This window comes from Nelumbo nucifera, chromosome 3 (assembly GCF_055504915.1).
Source record: "Nelumbo nucifera cultivar China Antique chromosome 3, China Antique-T2T, whole genome shotgun sequence".
NCBI lineage: Eukaryota > Viridiplantae > Streptophyta > Magnoliopsida > Proteales > Nelumbonaceae > Nelumbo > Nelumbo nucifera.
In genome coordinates, this window is record NC_142651.1 from 99,126,850 (window position 1) to 99,143,789 (window position 16,940).

Sequence of the window (16,940 nt, forward strand, 5' to 3'; positions counted from 1 at the left end):
AGCAAATGGGCCCACCAACAATCCCAATCCCAACCACCGAATATCAACACGTTGGACATGATCTCTGGTGTACAGTCGGCAGTGCTTGAGCCACGTGTCCTGTGGGCCCAGTCCCTAGACACGCTGTACCGTCTAAAAGCTAAAGTGCTTTACTGCTTTTCCTTAAAGCCGACCCAAGCCGAGTGGGAGCCGTTGAAAGCACGCACCTACTACAAAGGCTACAGCCACCTGACTCCATGGGCCCAACCGTCCAGACCGTCACACACAACTACCTCCATTAGCTGATAGCTCCACTCCATGATCTCCATACTCGGCTTTTACTTCCTCAATGTTTCAGACCACCTAACATCAAAGAAGACTACTCAGACGACTCGGACTCAGACTCTGTCTTTGTCTCTGGTCTCCCGATTTGTTCTCTCTTCTCTGTTACTGCATTTCAAGCTCTCGAAGTTTCACATCCTCTCGAAACAACCAACGCCTCATCGTTTTCGCGGGGAAATCGAAACCGAATTTAACACCGGAACGACAAGGGATCGCTAATTTATGGTAACTCATTTTCCTTAAAAAGTCGTCTCTCTCCTTGTATGTTGTATCTACTACTCTTGACAGTGACTCGCTACCTAGGGTTCATCACCAACTAGTAATCCCTTCTCTTCTTCTTATTCTTCGTTTGTTGCTTTGAATCCTTTGGTCCTTGGTTTTTATAAGATCATTTCGTGGTTATTCGACTTCGATCTTCTGATTGAACTAATTTTATTTTAGTTGTCGCGAGCGATCGCAGTATAGGAGGTTTGGAAATTAGTATCCTAATAGTTTCGGCATTGTCGCATGAGTTAGAGTGAATTTTAGTTGAATATGGTGTTAGATTTCATTATTAATGGAGTGGTTATTAAAATTTAATCTGTTTGTAATTTCGGTCTGCTAATTTTCGATTTACATAAAACTCAGTGGATTTACTAAATACTGGTTCTAATTCGCATCTATTACTGTAAGCGGGTTTTGTTCTGTTCTTCTTGTCTTTTTCCACGTTCACCCTGCCCTCTGGGTTGTTTTCGAAAATTTGTCTGGCGTAGCATCAGAATGGTTCTTGTATCAAAATCTCCTGTAGTAATCCTAGAATTTTATTCATCTTCTTCTGTTTGGATTTGCAGGTTTAGAAGATCCCGAGTTTGGTGAATGCGCTTGCCATCGGAGCTGAGACGTTTGGTTTTGGTTTCGGGAGAAGAGGAATCATGAATCCAGAGCTTTTGGATATTCGCCCCCGTGAACTCAAGTTCACATGTGAGTGCATTAGAACTGGGACTTCATGTATTCTTTCCCCCAATTGCCCTGTTAATTTATTAGGTGATGATTGTAATGGTGTCTCCTCTCTTCCGCAGTAGATGGCTTTTCTATTGCAAGAAAGAAGATAAAGAGCTATTACATGTATCGTTTTCACGGTTATCTTTTTAACAGATAATTGAGCGGATCACCGTTTGCCTTTAACAGAAAGAAGACTAAATCCCATGGTGTCACAACTCGCAACTAAATTAACTTGATCCTTTCTATTATGCTTTTTTGAATTTACCAACTGAAATTCTATGACGGATTTGTTCAACAGTTCAACTATGAGCTAGAATGTTCAAATATCAATTAATATTTAAATCTCTCACTTGACAACAAATACCGAAAATGCTTTTGCTAGAGTAAGGAACAGTAGTGTTTCTCTAATCACATTAAACTTTGTCAACTAGAAAAATCCTGAGATATTCATTAACACTATTTCCACCTTATCACTTCTTTCTAACCTACATGCGGTTGTTTGCAGAAATCAAGTTACATCGAACAGTCAGTACAACTTAGTGTACCTACTGGCAATCACATTTTTCTTCTCTGTTTTTTTTTTCTCTCATTTAGTCCATAGCTCAACTCAACTTAGTACTGTCCCAACCATATGGGGTTGGTCGTAGCTGATTATAAATAACTTAGTTGTCACATTTGGTAGCTGTTGGTCTCAATGATTCCTTCACTTTTAAATTATTTTGCATGATTTAGGCTTTTAGTTGGGACTGATGGTGTTTTGATCCCATGGAATTTTAGAGAGGTGCAACTCAGGCTAATTGAAACCTACTATAATATACATAACATATTGCACGCGATAATTTTTTTTATTTGTATATTACATGATATTGTTGCACAAAAAAAAAAAAAGAAGAAATCATTGCCATTTAAATCAAGGTCAGCAAGTGAATAAATTGGGTTGCTTGAGGTATCAACCCAAAACCAATTCAATTGCTTGGCATTTTTCAATCTTAACACTAACATTTGTTTATTGTTAACCCTAGTCCAACCTTCAATTCATCCAAATTTATCAAAAAGAAAAAAAAAAAAAACTTCAATTCATCCAATTCAACCTAGAAGTTTATTTGGTCATTCCACCTTCCACCTAAAATTGCGCTTTCTCATTTAGATGATATTTGTTTACAGAGTTTGAGTACTATTGATCACTTAGTATTGAGAACAATCATGATTGATTATTTGTGTTTGTGCAAAAAGTATTTGGAGTCTATAGTTCATCTTCATTGTCAATATGTAATGGATATTTGGCCACGTTATCAAATTATTTGGTCATTCCAAATGACACGCCCGTGTGGATTGGGCCTGGTATATGAAGAGTAACAAAAAAGAGGAATTATACCATGCTATCTTGTTCACTTATACCTCCGTTGGGGTATTTGAAAGGGAATGGTTTAAAAACAAACATTATCTAGATGGTCTCTTAATTGAAAGGATGGAAAGACAGTTTATATGGCTGGAGCTATGCTGTTTTACATCTCAACTCGAAACAGCCTTAATCCCAACTATTTGGGGTTGGCTATAGGGATCCTTTACTGCCATTGTACTCTATCAAGAGCCATGTTTCTATCAAATTATAAGCTCTTAAATCATTTTTTTACCACTTTAGATTACATTTTCTTTCATTTTACCCTTGCTCTTTTAAAGCTTTCTACTTGAACCAACTCAATTCTCATTAGTCCAATCATTTGTCCTCCATGCACATGATCGAACCATCTCAGTCCACTCTCTCACAACTTGTCATTATTGGAACTACTCCTAAGTCTTCTATAATATGTTTATTTCTGATTCTGTTGTTCTACTCTTTCCACCCATTATCTCAACATTTTCATCTCAGTTATACCCATTTTTCTTAAATATGTTATTTCTTGATCGCCCAACTCTTTGTCCCATATAGAAATGCTGCTTGTATAATTATCTTATGAAATTTTCTTTCTGAGTCTCATTGGTATAAAGTATAAACTAGTGACATAATACACTAGATGCACCTCCCCAATGCAACACCCAACTCCAATTTTATGGGCAATGTCCTCTAATTTCTCCCTCAGCATGGTTTATTGATCGAAGGGTACCAAAGTAGTTAGTTTGGGGCATCTCCTCAGCATCAATAATTGCAACAACATTGTTACTAATATGTTTACTAAAATTGCAATAGTAAGCAATACATGTATCCTTAGTTTGATAACTTTGACTTATCTTGACCATTTGATGCTAAAGCATCTCTCCATTGTTTTGACTTTGCATTCAACCCATCTTTAGGGTTATCAATCAATATTACCAATCAAAGTTCAATCCAATCGCACATTTGCACCATAGATCCATTAATATCAGAATGTCCACAATCTATATAGCATTTGTACATCGTACCTTTTGTAGCATAATGAAAATTTTATGAACATGATATTTCTTCTTCCTATTTGTTCCATGTTGGACAATGTTATTTATCCTTCTTACAACTTTTAGTCCATGGTTGTTTGTCATATTGTTCTGCAACAATGGTAGTAATCCCATCTAGATGTTTGCACAATATGCTTTTTTTTTTCATCTTTGTCCTTATTTCACCATTTCTTTCATTGAGTAAATTGCAAGATCAATGATCTCGAGATAGTAACCTTTTTTATCATTTCATTGCCAGTTGAGTTGAAGAAGCAAAGTTCATGCTCGGTACAACTCGTCAACAACTCAGATCAATGTGTAGCTTTCAAGGTGCAAACTTTTTTCATGGATATCATGCTCACATCACTTAGTGCTGCCATTTTCTCTTCCAAGTTTCTATACTAACGAGCACACTGTTTTGTTAGCCTAATTATCTGTTTAAAATTTAGTTTTCATCACTGGCTTAACTTTCTCCCATCTTTCTGTAGTTTCCTTTTCTTTTCATTGATAAGGAAGAATTTGTTGAAAATAACTTGTGACAGGGGTTGAGTTGCCTCCATATTTCTTTTGCATTTTCCTTGTTGGAACAAGCACAGTTTTAAAAATGCATATTTGAGATCTTTGATTTTGAAAGATCTCAATGTTTGTTCAGATCTTACTCCTATTATATATCTTTGACATTTCTGATACATAATGCTACCATTATATGCAATGGTTGTTCCTGAAGGGGATTGATGGCTTTGCAGGTAAAAACTACAGCTCCAAAGAAGTATTGTGTGCGGCCAAATACTGGCATTATTCAGCCGAAATCGACTAGTGACTTTACAGGTTTATCCCTTCTCATTTCTATAATTTAATATGGTCTAATAACTGAACTTAGGGGGTCACTTTGTGACTTTTGATTTGACAGGCTTATTTTGTCTTCGTGCTTTATTATGGCCCAAGAACTTAGAAAGTCAATTCAATGAGATGCATGTGCAACATAAATCCACTTTTGCATTGCACTGTAAAACTTATACCAATTGGTTCATTATTCCTTTAAGAATAAGACTCTAAGTGCAACTACATGTTTTTCTGCCCCAATTTCATCCATAAGTTGGGATGGAAAATAATTGGAAGGTGATAGGGGCAACTGGTTAAGGTATGAGAACAACAAGCGATGTATGAAAGCCTGAAAGGGAATGATATGCTTTGATATCACCATCCATAGCACATGATGTTTTTAGTGTGGTATTATGAACTGGAAGGTTTATTGCATGAGAAGGTGTACAACATTATGACTATTCAATCCAATCTTTTGAAGGAAAACTGCAAGGGCATCAAGCATTTGCCATGCAAAAAAAGCCATATTCAGCACCAATCTAGGTAGGCCATTTTGATCTTGCATTGATCATTGATGTCCTAAGGAGGATAAGTGCTCCCGGTATCACTTGATTTAGGATTGGAGTGACCAGGGATGTGTCTAGGAGGGTAATGATGGGTTATGAAAGGTCTTGGGGCTTAATTGGAGAATTTCATCTGTCCATGGTGAACAAACTTTGAAACAAGGAAAATTGGTCTAAGGAAACTTTCAAATATGTAGATTTTGAATGGATAGTTGTAGAGGGTGGCCAAATTTGGTAGGCTTAAAAGTACATATTGAATAGAAGGACATAAATGTTATACATTTAGGGTTCTTGATGGTTTTTTTGGATGAAATTTGGTAAAACGAAAGACTATGGAGATTATGTGGAGTGTCTAAACATGATGAGAATCAAAGAGGGTCTGGACATAAGGTGATGCAGGAGTTGAAGACTCAAAATTGGATTTTTTTTTTTGAAATTTTATGTATTTCTGTATTTTTGGACACCGGGGACAATTTTGCCATTTTACATTTTTTTGTAGGGTCCAATAATAGGGTTTGATTGTCTATTCATAGTTTGTTTATGTTTAAAATTTCAGAGTCATTGCATAAGTAGGATTAGAGTTATTGAGTCTTCTTTGAATTGAAATAGGATATGACAACTTAGTTTGAGTCCTATTAGAATATTCAGTTTAACAGTTTGACTCCTAGGACTATAATGAGTCTAGCAGTTTGACTCCTAGGGTTATTATGAGTTTAGAGTCTATAAATATGTATGGACGTTTTACACAAAGAGCAATGAAGTTTATTGAGTTTTCTTCAGCTTATGATAATTATGGTGAGTGGTTCCCATACCCTAGAGTGGTTCTAGGCACCCCGTGAGTGATTTCAGGTATCCTCTCTCTTCTTTCTCTCCCTATTTTCTTTCTTATTCCTTCAAGAAGCCATTACAGCCACCAACAGCCATAAAATTCTGATCAAAGAAGACCATTCAACATTCTCTAAGGACTAGAATTGAGCTGTCCTACATCATAAGGATGGAAAGTGTTGATCTAGGAAATTTTGAGTTTTGATGGGGGAAAAAAACCCTCATGTGGATCAGTTTCAGTCCTCTGGAAATGTTGAATTTACACCCTTTTATGAATAACTTACGACTATTGATGGTTGAATTAGCTACTTGCAAGATTAAAGAAAAGATGGAGAGAGAAAGGAGACAAAACCTAGAATCACTCAAAGTGCTGAGACCTTGGAAATTTTGGGGACTCAAAGTGCCAGAAACAAGTTTGCATCAGTGATCAGACATTGGTGGGGACAATGGCTCAGACCCTGCTGCCATTGAACGTGTACATACTTTGTGAACTTTCGTGGGTGTCTCTTTCCTGGGCAGTGAAGAAATTGCTCATGAGTTGTTGAAAAGACAAGGTATCAAGAGATCAAGAGGCCCACCTTAATGTCAATTCAGTTCAACTGAGCAAGGTGCTTGACTCTGAGTTTGACTGGTCTCTAGACAGCCTAGGCTACCTCCCAGGTAGTAGGAAGGAAGGTGAAAAGATTGTCGGAGTTCTACAATGTTGTGGTATCCAAGCCATGAAGTAAAGGTTGTGGCAGTACTCAGGGAAGGGGAAGAGGGGGTAGGGGTAGGAAAGTGTATTAAATCCCTTTCGGATTTAATTCAAAGTGAACTCAATAACTCCTAAGCTAGCATAAGCTATAAGAACTGAAATAAACTTAATTTATGCATCTGCAGGACGTATATTACATATTTATGGATTGAAAGCCAATAAAAATCCTAATAGAGCTCAAAAATCAAAATTGAAAATGACAGAATTGCCACTTCAAAGTCAACTCAATAAATGATTGAAACTTTAGGCACAAATAAACTATAACTAGACAAACTAAATTACTAGGCTGGACCCGCATGTTAAATGACCAAAATACCTTTCTATATAACATATGAAAATACATTAAAAATTTCAGAATATCCCATATATAATCACTCTGTCCCCTGTTTTATATCCATAGAAATGAACTAGTGATATCAAAGTTCTTTTTCTTTTTCTCTTTTTATATTTCTGAAAAATTATTCATTGTTATTGAATAGTTGGTCACTTTCCAATTGCATTCAGTTACTTATGGTTGGGCTTCAGAGGTGTTTAATGTGAAAGAACAGATTGTACTGTTTTAATTAAGAGAAAAGTGATGACTCATTAATGTGACAGGGGTTATAATGGAATCATGATTACTACATCACCACTGGGGTAGCACTCAGATAACATTCCTAAATAAATAAATGATGGAAAGCTTTAGATGATACAACCCATAGCACTACATTCATTGTTCTTATTTAAATCTGTTAGATATGCTGGAATTTGCTGTCTCAGTCTGCCAGTTGTGAACAAAATCTGTAAAGCCAAGTTAGAGGTTATACAACTTAGAAAACCAGAAAATAGTGGTTTTTATGTGTTGCCTCTATTCTATTATGTGCCATATCTACCTATTCAATATTTGATTTCTCACAATTATTTAATGTCATTGTAGTTACTATGCAAGCTCAACGTGAAGCACCACCTGATCTGCAGTGCAAAGATAAGTTCCTAATTCAAAGCACAACAGTTCCTCTTGGGACTACTGCAGAGGACATTGTACCTAACATGGTAAGTGTTGCCTGTGGTTTAAACTGACTTTAGGTTGTTTCTCAAGGTTACTAATTGGTTTCTTTGCAGTTCACAAAAGATAATGGAAAATACATTGAAGAGAACAAGTTGAAAGTTGTCCTGGTTAGCCCACCCTATTCTCCTGTTGCCTTGGTTAGCCCACCCCATTCTCCTGTGCTGCTACCAATAAATGGGACTTTGAAACAGGAGCCTGACCATGAACCTTCAACTTTAAAAGATGAAGTACTGAATGGAGATGAAAACATCCCCCCAGGTCGTATGGTATGTGAAATACTTACTTTTTTTTTTTAGTTTGGTTTATCATACCTTCTATTCTCCACCCTCATTCTCATGTACTACAATCAATTAATGTGGCTCTTAAGCAGGATCCTGACCGTGAAGCAACTTTAAAAGATCAAGTATCAAATGGAGTTGAAAATCTTTATCCACCTCATGTGGTAAATTAATCTCCCTCCCTCCCTCCCTGGTCGTAGTTTTTCTTCTTAATTTTATGGAAAGAGATCAGGGGGGCATAATTCATGGAAATGCAATAAAATTTTTGTGTTAAGTCCCACTTTCATTGTCATGGTTTACTTGATTTGTCCTGTGTTTATTCAGAACTATCCTTTTTTTGAAGGAAACATGTGGTATGAGTCAATATGCATTGCATTCTTATTTACAGAGTTTAAGATGATGACTGCAGACTTACACTGCAAAAACTCTCATACAACAGCTAACTTTTATTTTTTGTCATGTACTTTAGGCCATGGAGGAAGCTAAGCCTACAAAAGATGTAGATCAGAAACCAGCTAAGAATGTGGAAGAGATGAAACTTGTTGCAGAAATTAGGGATTTGGCTAGGGCTATTTTTGATTTGAACTCAAAGATAGAGGAAAAGGAATCAAAACTAAGGGAGGTTAGTTGGTTTTTCAACTTCCAATTTCCCAATTCTAACAGAATGCAGGGGGCTTTCTTCAATGTTCTGTTAAGTATGCGAGGAGCAAAAAACTCCATTTCTGTCCTGAGGTTGTTTTTTTTTTTTTTTGGTAAATGAGTTTAAATTTATTAAATCTGAAGGTATAAGAATTACAAGTGTCCCTTAGAGAGGCACAAGCTGCTACCTCTCTGTAAACAAAACAGAAAAAATTACAAGTAAGCCCAAAACAAAGACTGTCTATTTCATCCCTTGCTTGACCAAAGCATCCTCTAACCCATTAGCCAATCTCCTCACCCATTGTATCCTCAAGTTCATATTCTTAGTGATCCATAAATTTTTTTTATCTCACCCCTGTAGCACCATATTACAGATTCTGGATTCTTAAACCAACCCACCACCAATTTTGAGTCTCCTTCAATCACCAAATTGGTTAATATTCAATTCATTAGCAATTTGTGCTCCTTGTAGGGCCACAAGCAATTCTGCCTTGAGAGAGTCCCCAATCCCAACTGGACCAAAAAACAAGGCTATCAGTTTGCCCTCAAAGTCTCTCACAACCCCTCCTATTACCCGCAGGTCCTGGATTCCCTCTGCTACTCCCATCAAAATTCAATTTCACATAGTCTTCAGGTGGAGGTAGCCTGCCATACAGCATTTATTCTTTCCTTTCTTGAAGAACTTCTGGCAACTCCTTCCCAGTTTCTCCATATATCATCAGGAGAAATTGAGAAAACAGGTCCAAAGATTTGATCTAATGGATCACCCTACAAATCACACAATCCTTTATCTCTTCCTTGCTTCTTTCCTTCTCAGAGAAAATTCCCGCATTCCTCTCTTCCCAAATGGTCCAAGCCAAGGCTGCTCTAACACACCTCCACATTATCCTCCCTCTCTTTTTGGCCAAGTAAACATAGAAGGATCAAACAGCAGATTAGCCTCCGCTGATAAAGACCACCTGCAGGTCCTGCACCCAAACAAGGAGAAGAACCAATTCTAGATATCTGCAACAAAGGAGCAGGAAATCAGTAAGTGAGAGCAACTCTCATTTCTGAGCCTGTTATAAATGGAGATATGTTTTGTTGGAAGAATGGAACTTTGCTAAAATATTATGGACACAAGTAGCTAGCATTTCATTTCTCCCATTGACTTCCTACTCCTTTTTTTTTTTTTAAGAAAGATAATTTGTATTATAAACAAAAAGGAGGATGTACAACAAGAAAGCAAGAGACAGTAACAGTTAAGGCATTAAACTTGCACTAAAAAAATTCCCAATCCAGATTTTGCTAACCCATCAGCCACATGATTTAGGTTTCTTGCTATCCACCTAAGGCTACAGCTAAAAATAGATGAAATATCATGGATTTCATGCAAAAAGTGAGACAATCTCCAAGGCCCAGAGGCTTTCTCTGCATTTAAGTTTATGAACGTTGAGAAAAAAACAAGTGTCATGGTAGAGTCCCAAATCTGCATGGATGAACCCAAAATTCTTGCCTGTTCAAACTGCATTCTATGTTTTTGCTTTAGTTGGCAGAGAATGTGCTGGCGTTGTTTTATTTTATTACTTATTAGTAAAAATTAAGGATGGTATACCTACATTTAAAAGTCGTATGGTTAACAGTAATGAAGATGAAACTCGTTTGTAGGCCGAAATTACTATTGCAAAGCTAAAAGAAGAGAGGAGAAGGATCACTCGAGAGAAGGAAGCATTACAGCAAGAACTAGTGAGTGATTTTTTACAATTGGATCTTTTTTTTTAATTTACATATCTCTACTATTTTTCCAAGGTCATAACTTCAGTTGTAATACCTGTAACGCTTTATATTTACTGCTACTGTTTGGTCACACTCAGAAACAATTATGGTAAGTTGGGTAAACATGGATAGCCGCAAGAACCAGGAGTTAAAGGTCAAGACTTTGGAGAAAAATCCAAAACACTTGATTGTTAATATGCTTGGATTATTTTATTGATTTTGACCAGGATCAATGAACTGGTGGGTTCTATGTACTGTATGGGGTTCTTGAAGTGCTCTAGAGTTTCTTTAGTTATATTATTTCTTGTGTCAACCCCTAAATATTCCAGTTATACTTCCATTCAATCCACAAGTGGCTGCAATTGTTATTCTACCACTTAATGTGATCTTTCTTTTGTTCTTTTGTTTTTGTAAATAGCTCATCATTTGTTGGATCTTGCCCCTAGTTCAGGGGATTCTAAAGAACTTTTCCAGTTATATTTCCTTGCTCTAAAGAGGTTTGGGGATTCTAAATGCTTCCTAATTAGGTTTCTGCTTGTGATGTCTGTTCTTCTTTCTTTGCAGGCAATAACAAAAAGGCAGAGTGGTGTTAGAAAAGTTCAGGTCGGATTCCCCTTTCTGTTTGTTGTTATGGTTGCGCTTCTTGGTGTAGCACTCGGATTATGGTTACGCTCTTAAAGACAAGGGAGACTCCGAAAGACATAACTAGGGATGATCTGCAGTCTGTAATTAGTTAGAGGTATAGAACAAACAGCCCTGTTCTCCTATAAGGTCAAATGCGGTTAGGAGGGGAGGAATGGGGACCTTATTACCTGTTTATTATGGCTGTCTACCACAAATAGTGTTGATATGGTGTGCTTGTAAAAGAGGGGAAAAGAAAAGAAAGATATTGCAGTTGAAGTAACCTACGTTTTTTGAATAAGAAGAAATGAAGTATGCTCTTTGGTGACAACCAGCCCACTACATTCCATCTTATTATGCCCCAAATATCCTGTTACAAATAGATGTTGCCCTCCAAAAAAGATCATTAACTTTTGACTTGGTTCTTTTGATGGTTTCTTGAATTCAAAATCTCTTCTATTATCCTGTTCAAGCGGACTTCAAGATAGCTGACTATTCCCTCCAAAATAGAAAAAAGAGATTGCCTGCCTAATAAACAAAGGATTCATCCATATGGAAGAGTTGTTTTGCAATTCCATGCTCGGGGATTACACCCAGAAATGACCTGTTTGAACAAGCTTATGTACAGTTGCTGCGCAGAGGACTCTCCTTTGATCATTTTGCCTTGTATCCTCGAGGTCTGCTCTGCTGTTTCTGTAAAAGTCTTGGATCCCAAATCCTGGACAGCCTGGTGAAGAACATCAGTGACTCCAATTATCTTTATGCTGAATTTAACTTTTGACTTGTACTTTTAAACTTCATCAGAACTGGGGTTCAAAATTTCGACACAATACGTATCGTATCGGCAAGTCACAGACACTGTAAATAAATACAAGGGGTTTGGGATTTTGAGCGTTTTCAGGGATAGGCAGGCATAAGACCAATCCACTGACCAATTTGAAAAAAAAAAGAAAAAAAAATGATGTTTTGTGGTATTAAAACACTAGATATGTCTGTTCGTGCGTATGGGTGTATTGATACTTTAATCTTGATTCAAAACTGACCCGTTGTGGGAGCAAAATTGACTAACCCAATTCCAGTTCTTTGAATATTTGGTCTCTTGAGTTTCTATCATCTAAACTGGGATAGTGCCCAATGCTACTATTTTGTAACCGTGCTAAATTGCATATATTTAGCAATGTTCCACGGCTTGAGCGCAGGTAATGCCGGAATGTTAGACGATACTTATAAAAGCATAATGAATAGTCCCCAGTTAAAAGAAAGAAAAAGCAGTAACAGCAGAACTTAACAGAAAGAACTCCTGAAACTAAATCTAATTTAGGGTCCGACTAAAAAGAAAAGCTTTTCCTCCTGCAAACCCACTACGGCTCCAACCAGATGGGGGTGTGCTGCAACCCAAACTCCTTACACTGATACAGTCTATCTTCCATTGGGCTGAGTACCCAGCAACAAGCACTTTGTTCTCTATCCCCTCCCACGAAACCGAGTCAAAAGAACCGAAGGGACCCAGAAACACAGTAGCCTCCCTCAACTCTTCCTCCGGCTTCTACTCCACGCTCAATCTTATGAAGCCCTAGAAGATAGCCAGACGGATCTTTCAGCCCGATGAGAATTTTTCCTTGAAACTCCACCAAGTAGGAATGCCTGAACCCGGGGTGTTTATACATGTAGATGGCACTCCATGAATCCTCCCTGACATTGTAGGCACCGAGTCTTCCGATTGCATCCATGCAGTATAAGAACCCAGACCCATAAATCGCTTGTGTGACTGTGTCGAACTTCTCAGTGTAGTAGGCGCCTTTGGTCCAGTCCACTTCTCAGTGGAAAAGTTTCTCGACGGCGAAAACCATGCAGTCGGCAGAGGTTGGAGGAGCAGAGAAGGCGGCAGCGTCGAAGGGACATCTGCGATAAGGAAGCCCGAATCTCGATCCTTAGCTGAGAGAAGGGATTGAAGAAGAAAAGTGAACATGTTTCCCTTGACAAATGACAAAAGCAGCAGCTAACCGTGACCTGAGGAGAGACACTGCACCGGGAAGTCCAGCTCCGGAGTCTCGATGTGCTCGAGCTTTTCTTTTACAGAGTCGAAGAAGGCGAGGCTGGTTTCTCCGGAGTCTCGATGGTCCATTCCTGCTGGGTTTGGTTTTCATGCCAGTTTTCTTTTGAGTCAGAGATTCATAAAGAAGACCCATGTCGCCTTGAGAATGGGAGAGAAACGATAAAGTCAGAAATAGAAGTCGGTTTAATGGGAGTTCGTTATTGACAAAAGAGAAGAGAATTTAATTAGAGTTACGGTTTTAGAAGTTTAAAGCTACGCCAACGGACGTAGCATATATTTCTCCAAAAATCATGGCCTCGTGGCTTCACCATGACGTCACTTCATCAAATTTTAGAGCTCGCATTCTGTAACAAGGATGAATTCGGTTGAACCCGACAAAAATTTTAACTATTTGGGAATTCATGAATCATTCGAACTCCCTCCCATTTTCTCCTGAGCAGACCACCGGCTATTTCACTGTACAAACGACGTCCGACGGCGTGGAGTCCACCGGCAGCAAGAAATCAACCGATGGTAAGCACCTTTCTTCGAATCCTCCTCTCATTCTTCACACTACAACGCTTGATCTAAACTATATCTCTTTGATTAAAACATAATTTTCTTCTGGTCGTTCAACAGAGATCCAATGTCAACGGACATTGACCTGTAGAAATCATAAATACAAGGGTGAATGAAATCAATCGGGGTTGTTGGGAAGTCAGGAAATACATATAGACAGGTTGCAGGGACACATGCCCATTACATCTCCTGCTCATTGGAGTAGGGGTGAATAAAGGCGGAATTCATCTGCCAAATCTTGAGTGAGGCAGTGACGCTGGCCCTGTAGCATTGTTGATCAACAAGAACACACTCGGGCTGCTTCATATATTGTCTCTGTTGGATAATCCTTTGATGTGATAACTGTCCTCCCACCTTGAGCAAAAAGCTCCGAATGATCAACCTGGGACGGTCACATATTTGAAATCAACTGTGATCATAAAATCAAGTATATAAATCCAGCAGCACATAACTTAAAATTAACGCAACAGCTCATTATAATTAAAGAAAACCTCATAGATCATCCAAGAGGGTTTCGAAGTTTGTTTATAAGTTCAGCATAAAGAACCTGTTATCTAGAAGCCTATAAATAAATGTTTACCGTTCTGTACTAAAAGCCAAGCATCAACTTACCATGAGTCTCTGTCAAGTACAGGAAGTAATTAAGATCCCGTAGACATGTTTTCTAACATAATTGGCCAAAGAAGACCTGCATCAAAGACAGTTGTTTTCTAGTTTAGTTCGTGCCTTATTGTAGGTGATATAAAATTAAACTAACTAATACTTCAATGTCACTCAAGTATGCACATTTAACTAATACTTCAATGTCACCCAAGCCATTCTTACCTGTGGTCGAGATGGAAAACCATTTTATTAGTGGAGCCGGTGCAAAGAACGACAATGGAGCTGTTGAGAAATGGCATCACAAACTTTGGAGGAAAAGCTCTGAGTCATATCTAAAAGAGTCCAGATCTGTGCCTCACATAAAGCGCCTCACACCAACCTCACAGTATGTTCTGGCTGTACATTGGAACCATCTTTCATACTTGAATTTATTATTCATGGAGAGCTCAATTACACTTGTCTTTAGAATGTAATTTGCCCCACTCAGTTTCACTCAATTTTTTGAACCATCGTTGACCCGAACGGTTGGACCGTTCAGCCCAAGATCCATCCAGGCAACCGGCTCTATTTTACCCGAAACTAGGTCTGGCCCTTGGCCAAAAACCGTTGAATTGGTCAATGGGTTCATTGACCAAGGTGGTCAAACCATCGACCCATTCAATGGTTTTTGAGCTTTTTTATTTTAATTATTTAATGGGCCATCTATTCGAACTGGATGGTTGAACTGTCAACCTGGAAACCAGTAGCCAGAACGGTTCAAATTCCGGATCGGTTTTTAAAACATTGATGCACACTACCTACCAAAGTCAGGCTTCAAAAGGCAATCCACAACTGATCACTGGTTTCTATTTTGGCTAAAAAGCCAAACTTGTCTGGTTTACCTCTGACTTGTATTTCAGACGTAATAGCCAGCTTCATCGATCAACCTTTAAATGGATTGCACATTGGCTAAACCATTCCCCACAGACTAGAGAATCCACTGCCATCACTGTCAAAATTTTCAGTATACTCTAGCATCTATGCACAGCACGGAATTCTCTTCCTTTTAACAAACAAAACTGGAGTCTTAATTACATTTTACAGTGATCATACCACTTTGCATACCAATACCTGAGAGGCATCTCTTTCTGATGACTTTCCTAATTCAATGCTTCAGTCCACTCCTCCTCCACCCCCTGTGGCATTGGGTAAGATCTCCACATGGCTTTCTGAAGATAAATTTTGATGGCGCCACATCTCTTACCAGATCTGAAACTGACTGTCTTATCAGTGATGAACGAGTGCTTTTGTCCATGCTTGTGCAGTTCCCCTCACTTCCAAACCTGCATTAATTAGTTACTGAAGCCATGACTCTCCTCGAGTCACTTCCATTTGCTCAATCTTTAGGCATTTCTGCAGCTATTTTAGAAGCGAACGCTCAGACGTTGATTAATCTCTTCTTGGAGGATTCCTTGACACCTCCATGGAGTATACAGATGCTTCTACAAAGTTGCAAGAGTATCTTATCTCACCTTCTAGACCTTTCAGTTTTTTTAGGCTCAGTTTGGAAGGAGTACTAATACAAATATGTAGAGTACAAAATCTTATATTTTGTATTATTTTTTATGTATTTGCACTGTACATATTTGTATTTGTACTCTTTGCAATGGAGCCTTATGTTCCGCCCACCTGTAATCATGCTGCTTATAGAGTGGCTAAATTTGCACTTTCATGTACTCTTATTCACACTTGGTCCACTGAATAGGAGTTTTTAGCTCCATCTATACTAACTGAAAGGGATTGTAGAATGGATTTGCCTTCGGGATTTTTCAAAAAGAAAAAAAAAAAAAGATCTTAAACTTTTAACAAAATCAAGGTCCAATGTATTGATAATTTGATATTGCACGAGCATTTGAAAGGAAAGAGACGTGTTGGGACAAGATGTTAAAAGGTAAAGGTATAGTTGAGACGTAATGGCCCCAAAAAGATTAGGTATAAGCCTTAGAATTTAAGAAAATAATTAAAGATTATAAATTAATAAAAATAATATATAATATACCGAATTAAAATGATAGAATGTACATATCCATAAAATAGAACTTTATATATAATATGTTTCGATGTTTAAGAATTAAATAAAATAATAATTAATCAACTAACAATTATAAACATTGTACATTTCATATTTCAAAATACAAAGTTCTCAAATTATTTCAATGACTAATTTAGAAGAAAGTAAACATATGAAGAATCATCCATATAATATGACATTAGATTTACAGTCATCGAATAGTTTAGAAGAAAGGAAAGAACTTGGTTGATTTGATCTATGCAAAAAAATAATAAAAAAAGACCCATTAGGAAAAATGAAAAAAAAATAACAAGCATTGGACATTAGAATTAAAATAATATGACAAATTTTCACTTGATTTATTGATAAAAACTAAGAACTTGATTGACCCTTTTGCATTAAACTTTTCTAAAACATTAAAATAAACTAATAACTTTTAATTTGCACTATTGGTTTTACTACTATATTTATTTGGCCCATAATTATTGAAGTGTTTCTTTCATATATTTTGAAATTTAAAAATGTTATATATGCCTCACACCTCAAGGCTTAAGCTTTTTTAAACGATGTGTTAAGATGCACTTGAAAATACATTAATACAGTGGACAAAATTAAAATAAGCATGAAACACAAACTCACATAAAACCTAAAAATGCA

General features: G+C 37.4%; 1 protein-coding gene and 1 long non-coding RNA gene across 4 annotated transcripts; one reads left to right on the forward strand and one right to left on the reverse strand.

Moving 5' to 3' along the window:
• The first annotated feature begins 249 nt into the window (after positions 1-249).
• LOC104588930 (vesicle-associated protein 2-2-like) lies at positions 250-11,347 on the forward strand. Of its 2 annotated transcripts, none has more exons than XM_010247057.3 (10): positions 250-546; positions 1,152-1,281; positions 3,971-4,041; positions 4,458-4,539; positions 7,592-7,707; positions 7,777-7,989; positions 8,094-8,165; positions 8,471-8,623; positions 10,288-10,365; positions 10,960-11,347. In XM_010247057.3, the coding sequence occupies exons 2-10, from the start codon at positions 1,233-1,235 to the stop codon at positions 11,071-11,073; spliced, it is 948 nt and encodes a 315-aa protein (XP_010245359.1). In that variant the 5' UTR covers positions 250-546; positions 1,152-1,232; the 3' UTR covers positions 11,074-11,347. The 2 variants fall into 2 exon arrangements, with proteins under 2 accessions (XP_010245359.1, XP_088756945.1); XM_088900819.1 differs by lacking the exon at positions 250-546 and adding an exon at positions 659-789.
• A 462-nt stretch (positions 11,348-11,809) lies between these two features.
• On the reverse strand, positions 11,810-16,372 carry LOC148801767 (uncharacterized). 2 transcript variants are annotated; one of them, XR_016083957.1, is made up of 4 exons: positions 15,344-16,372; positions 14,243-14,318; positions 13,815-14,012; positions 11,810-13,715 (listed from the first exon to the last, which is right to left on the reverse strand). It is a non-coding gene; the product is annotated as an uncharacterized LOC148801767 (long non-coding RNA). The 2 variants fall into 2 exon arrangements; XR_016083956.1 differs by having other exon boundaries at positions 11,810-14,012.
• Between the last annotated feature and the right edge of the window lie 568 nt (positions 16,373-16,940).

Excerpts from the sequence above, each read along its gene's own strand:
- LOC104588930 (XM_010247057.3), top strand. The coding sequence starts at position 1,233 with ATGAATCCAGAGCTTTTGGATATTCGCCCCCGTGAACTCAAGTTCACA. Across the intron at positions 4,042-4,457 it reads ATCAATGTGTAGCTTTCAAG|GTAAAAACTACAGCTCCAAA; the intron begins GTGCAAACTTTT and ends ATGGCTTTGCAG. Across the intron at positions 4,540-7,591 it reads ATCGACTAGTGACTTTACAG|TTACTATGCAAGCTCAACGT; the intron begins GTTTATCCCTTC and ends ATGTCATTGTAG.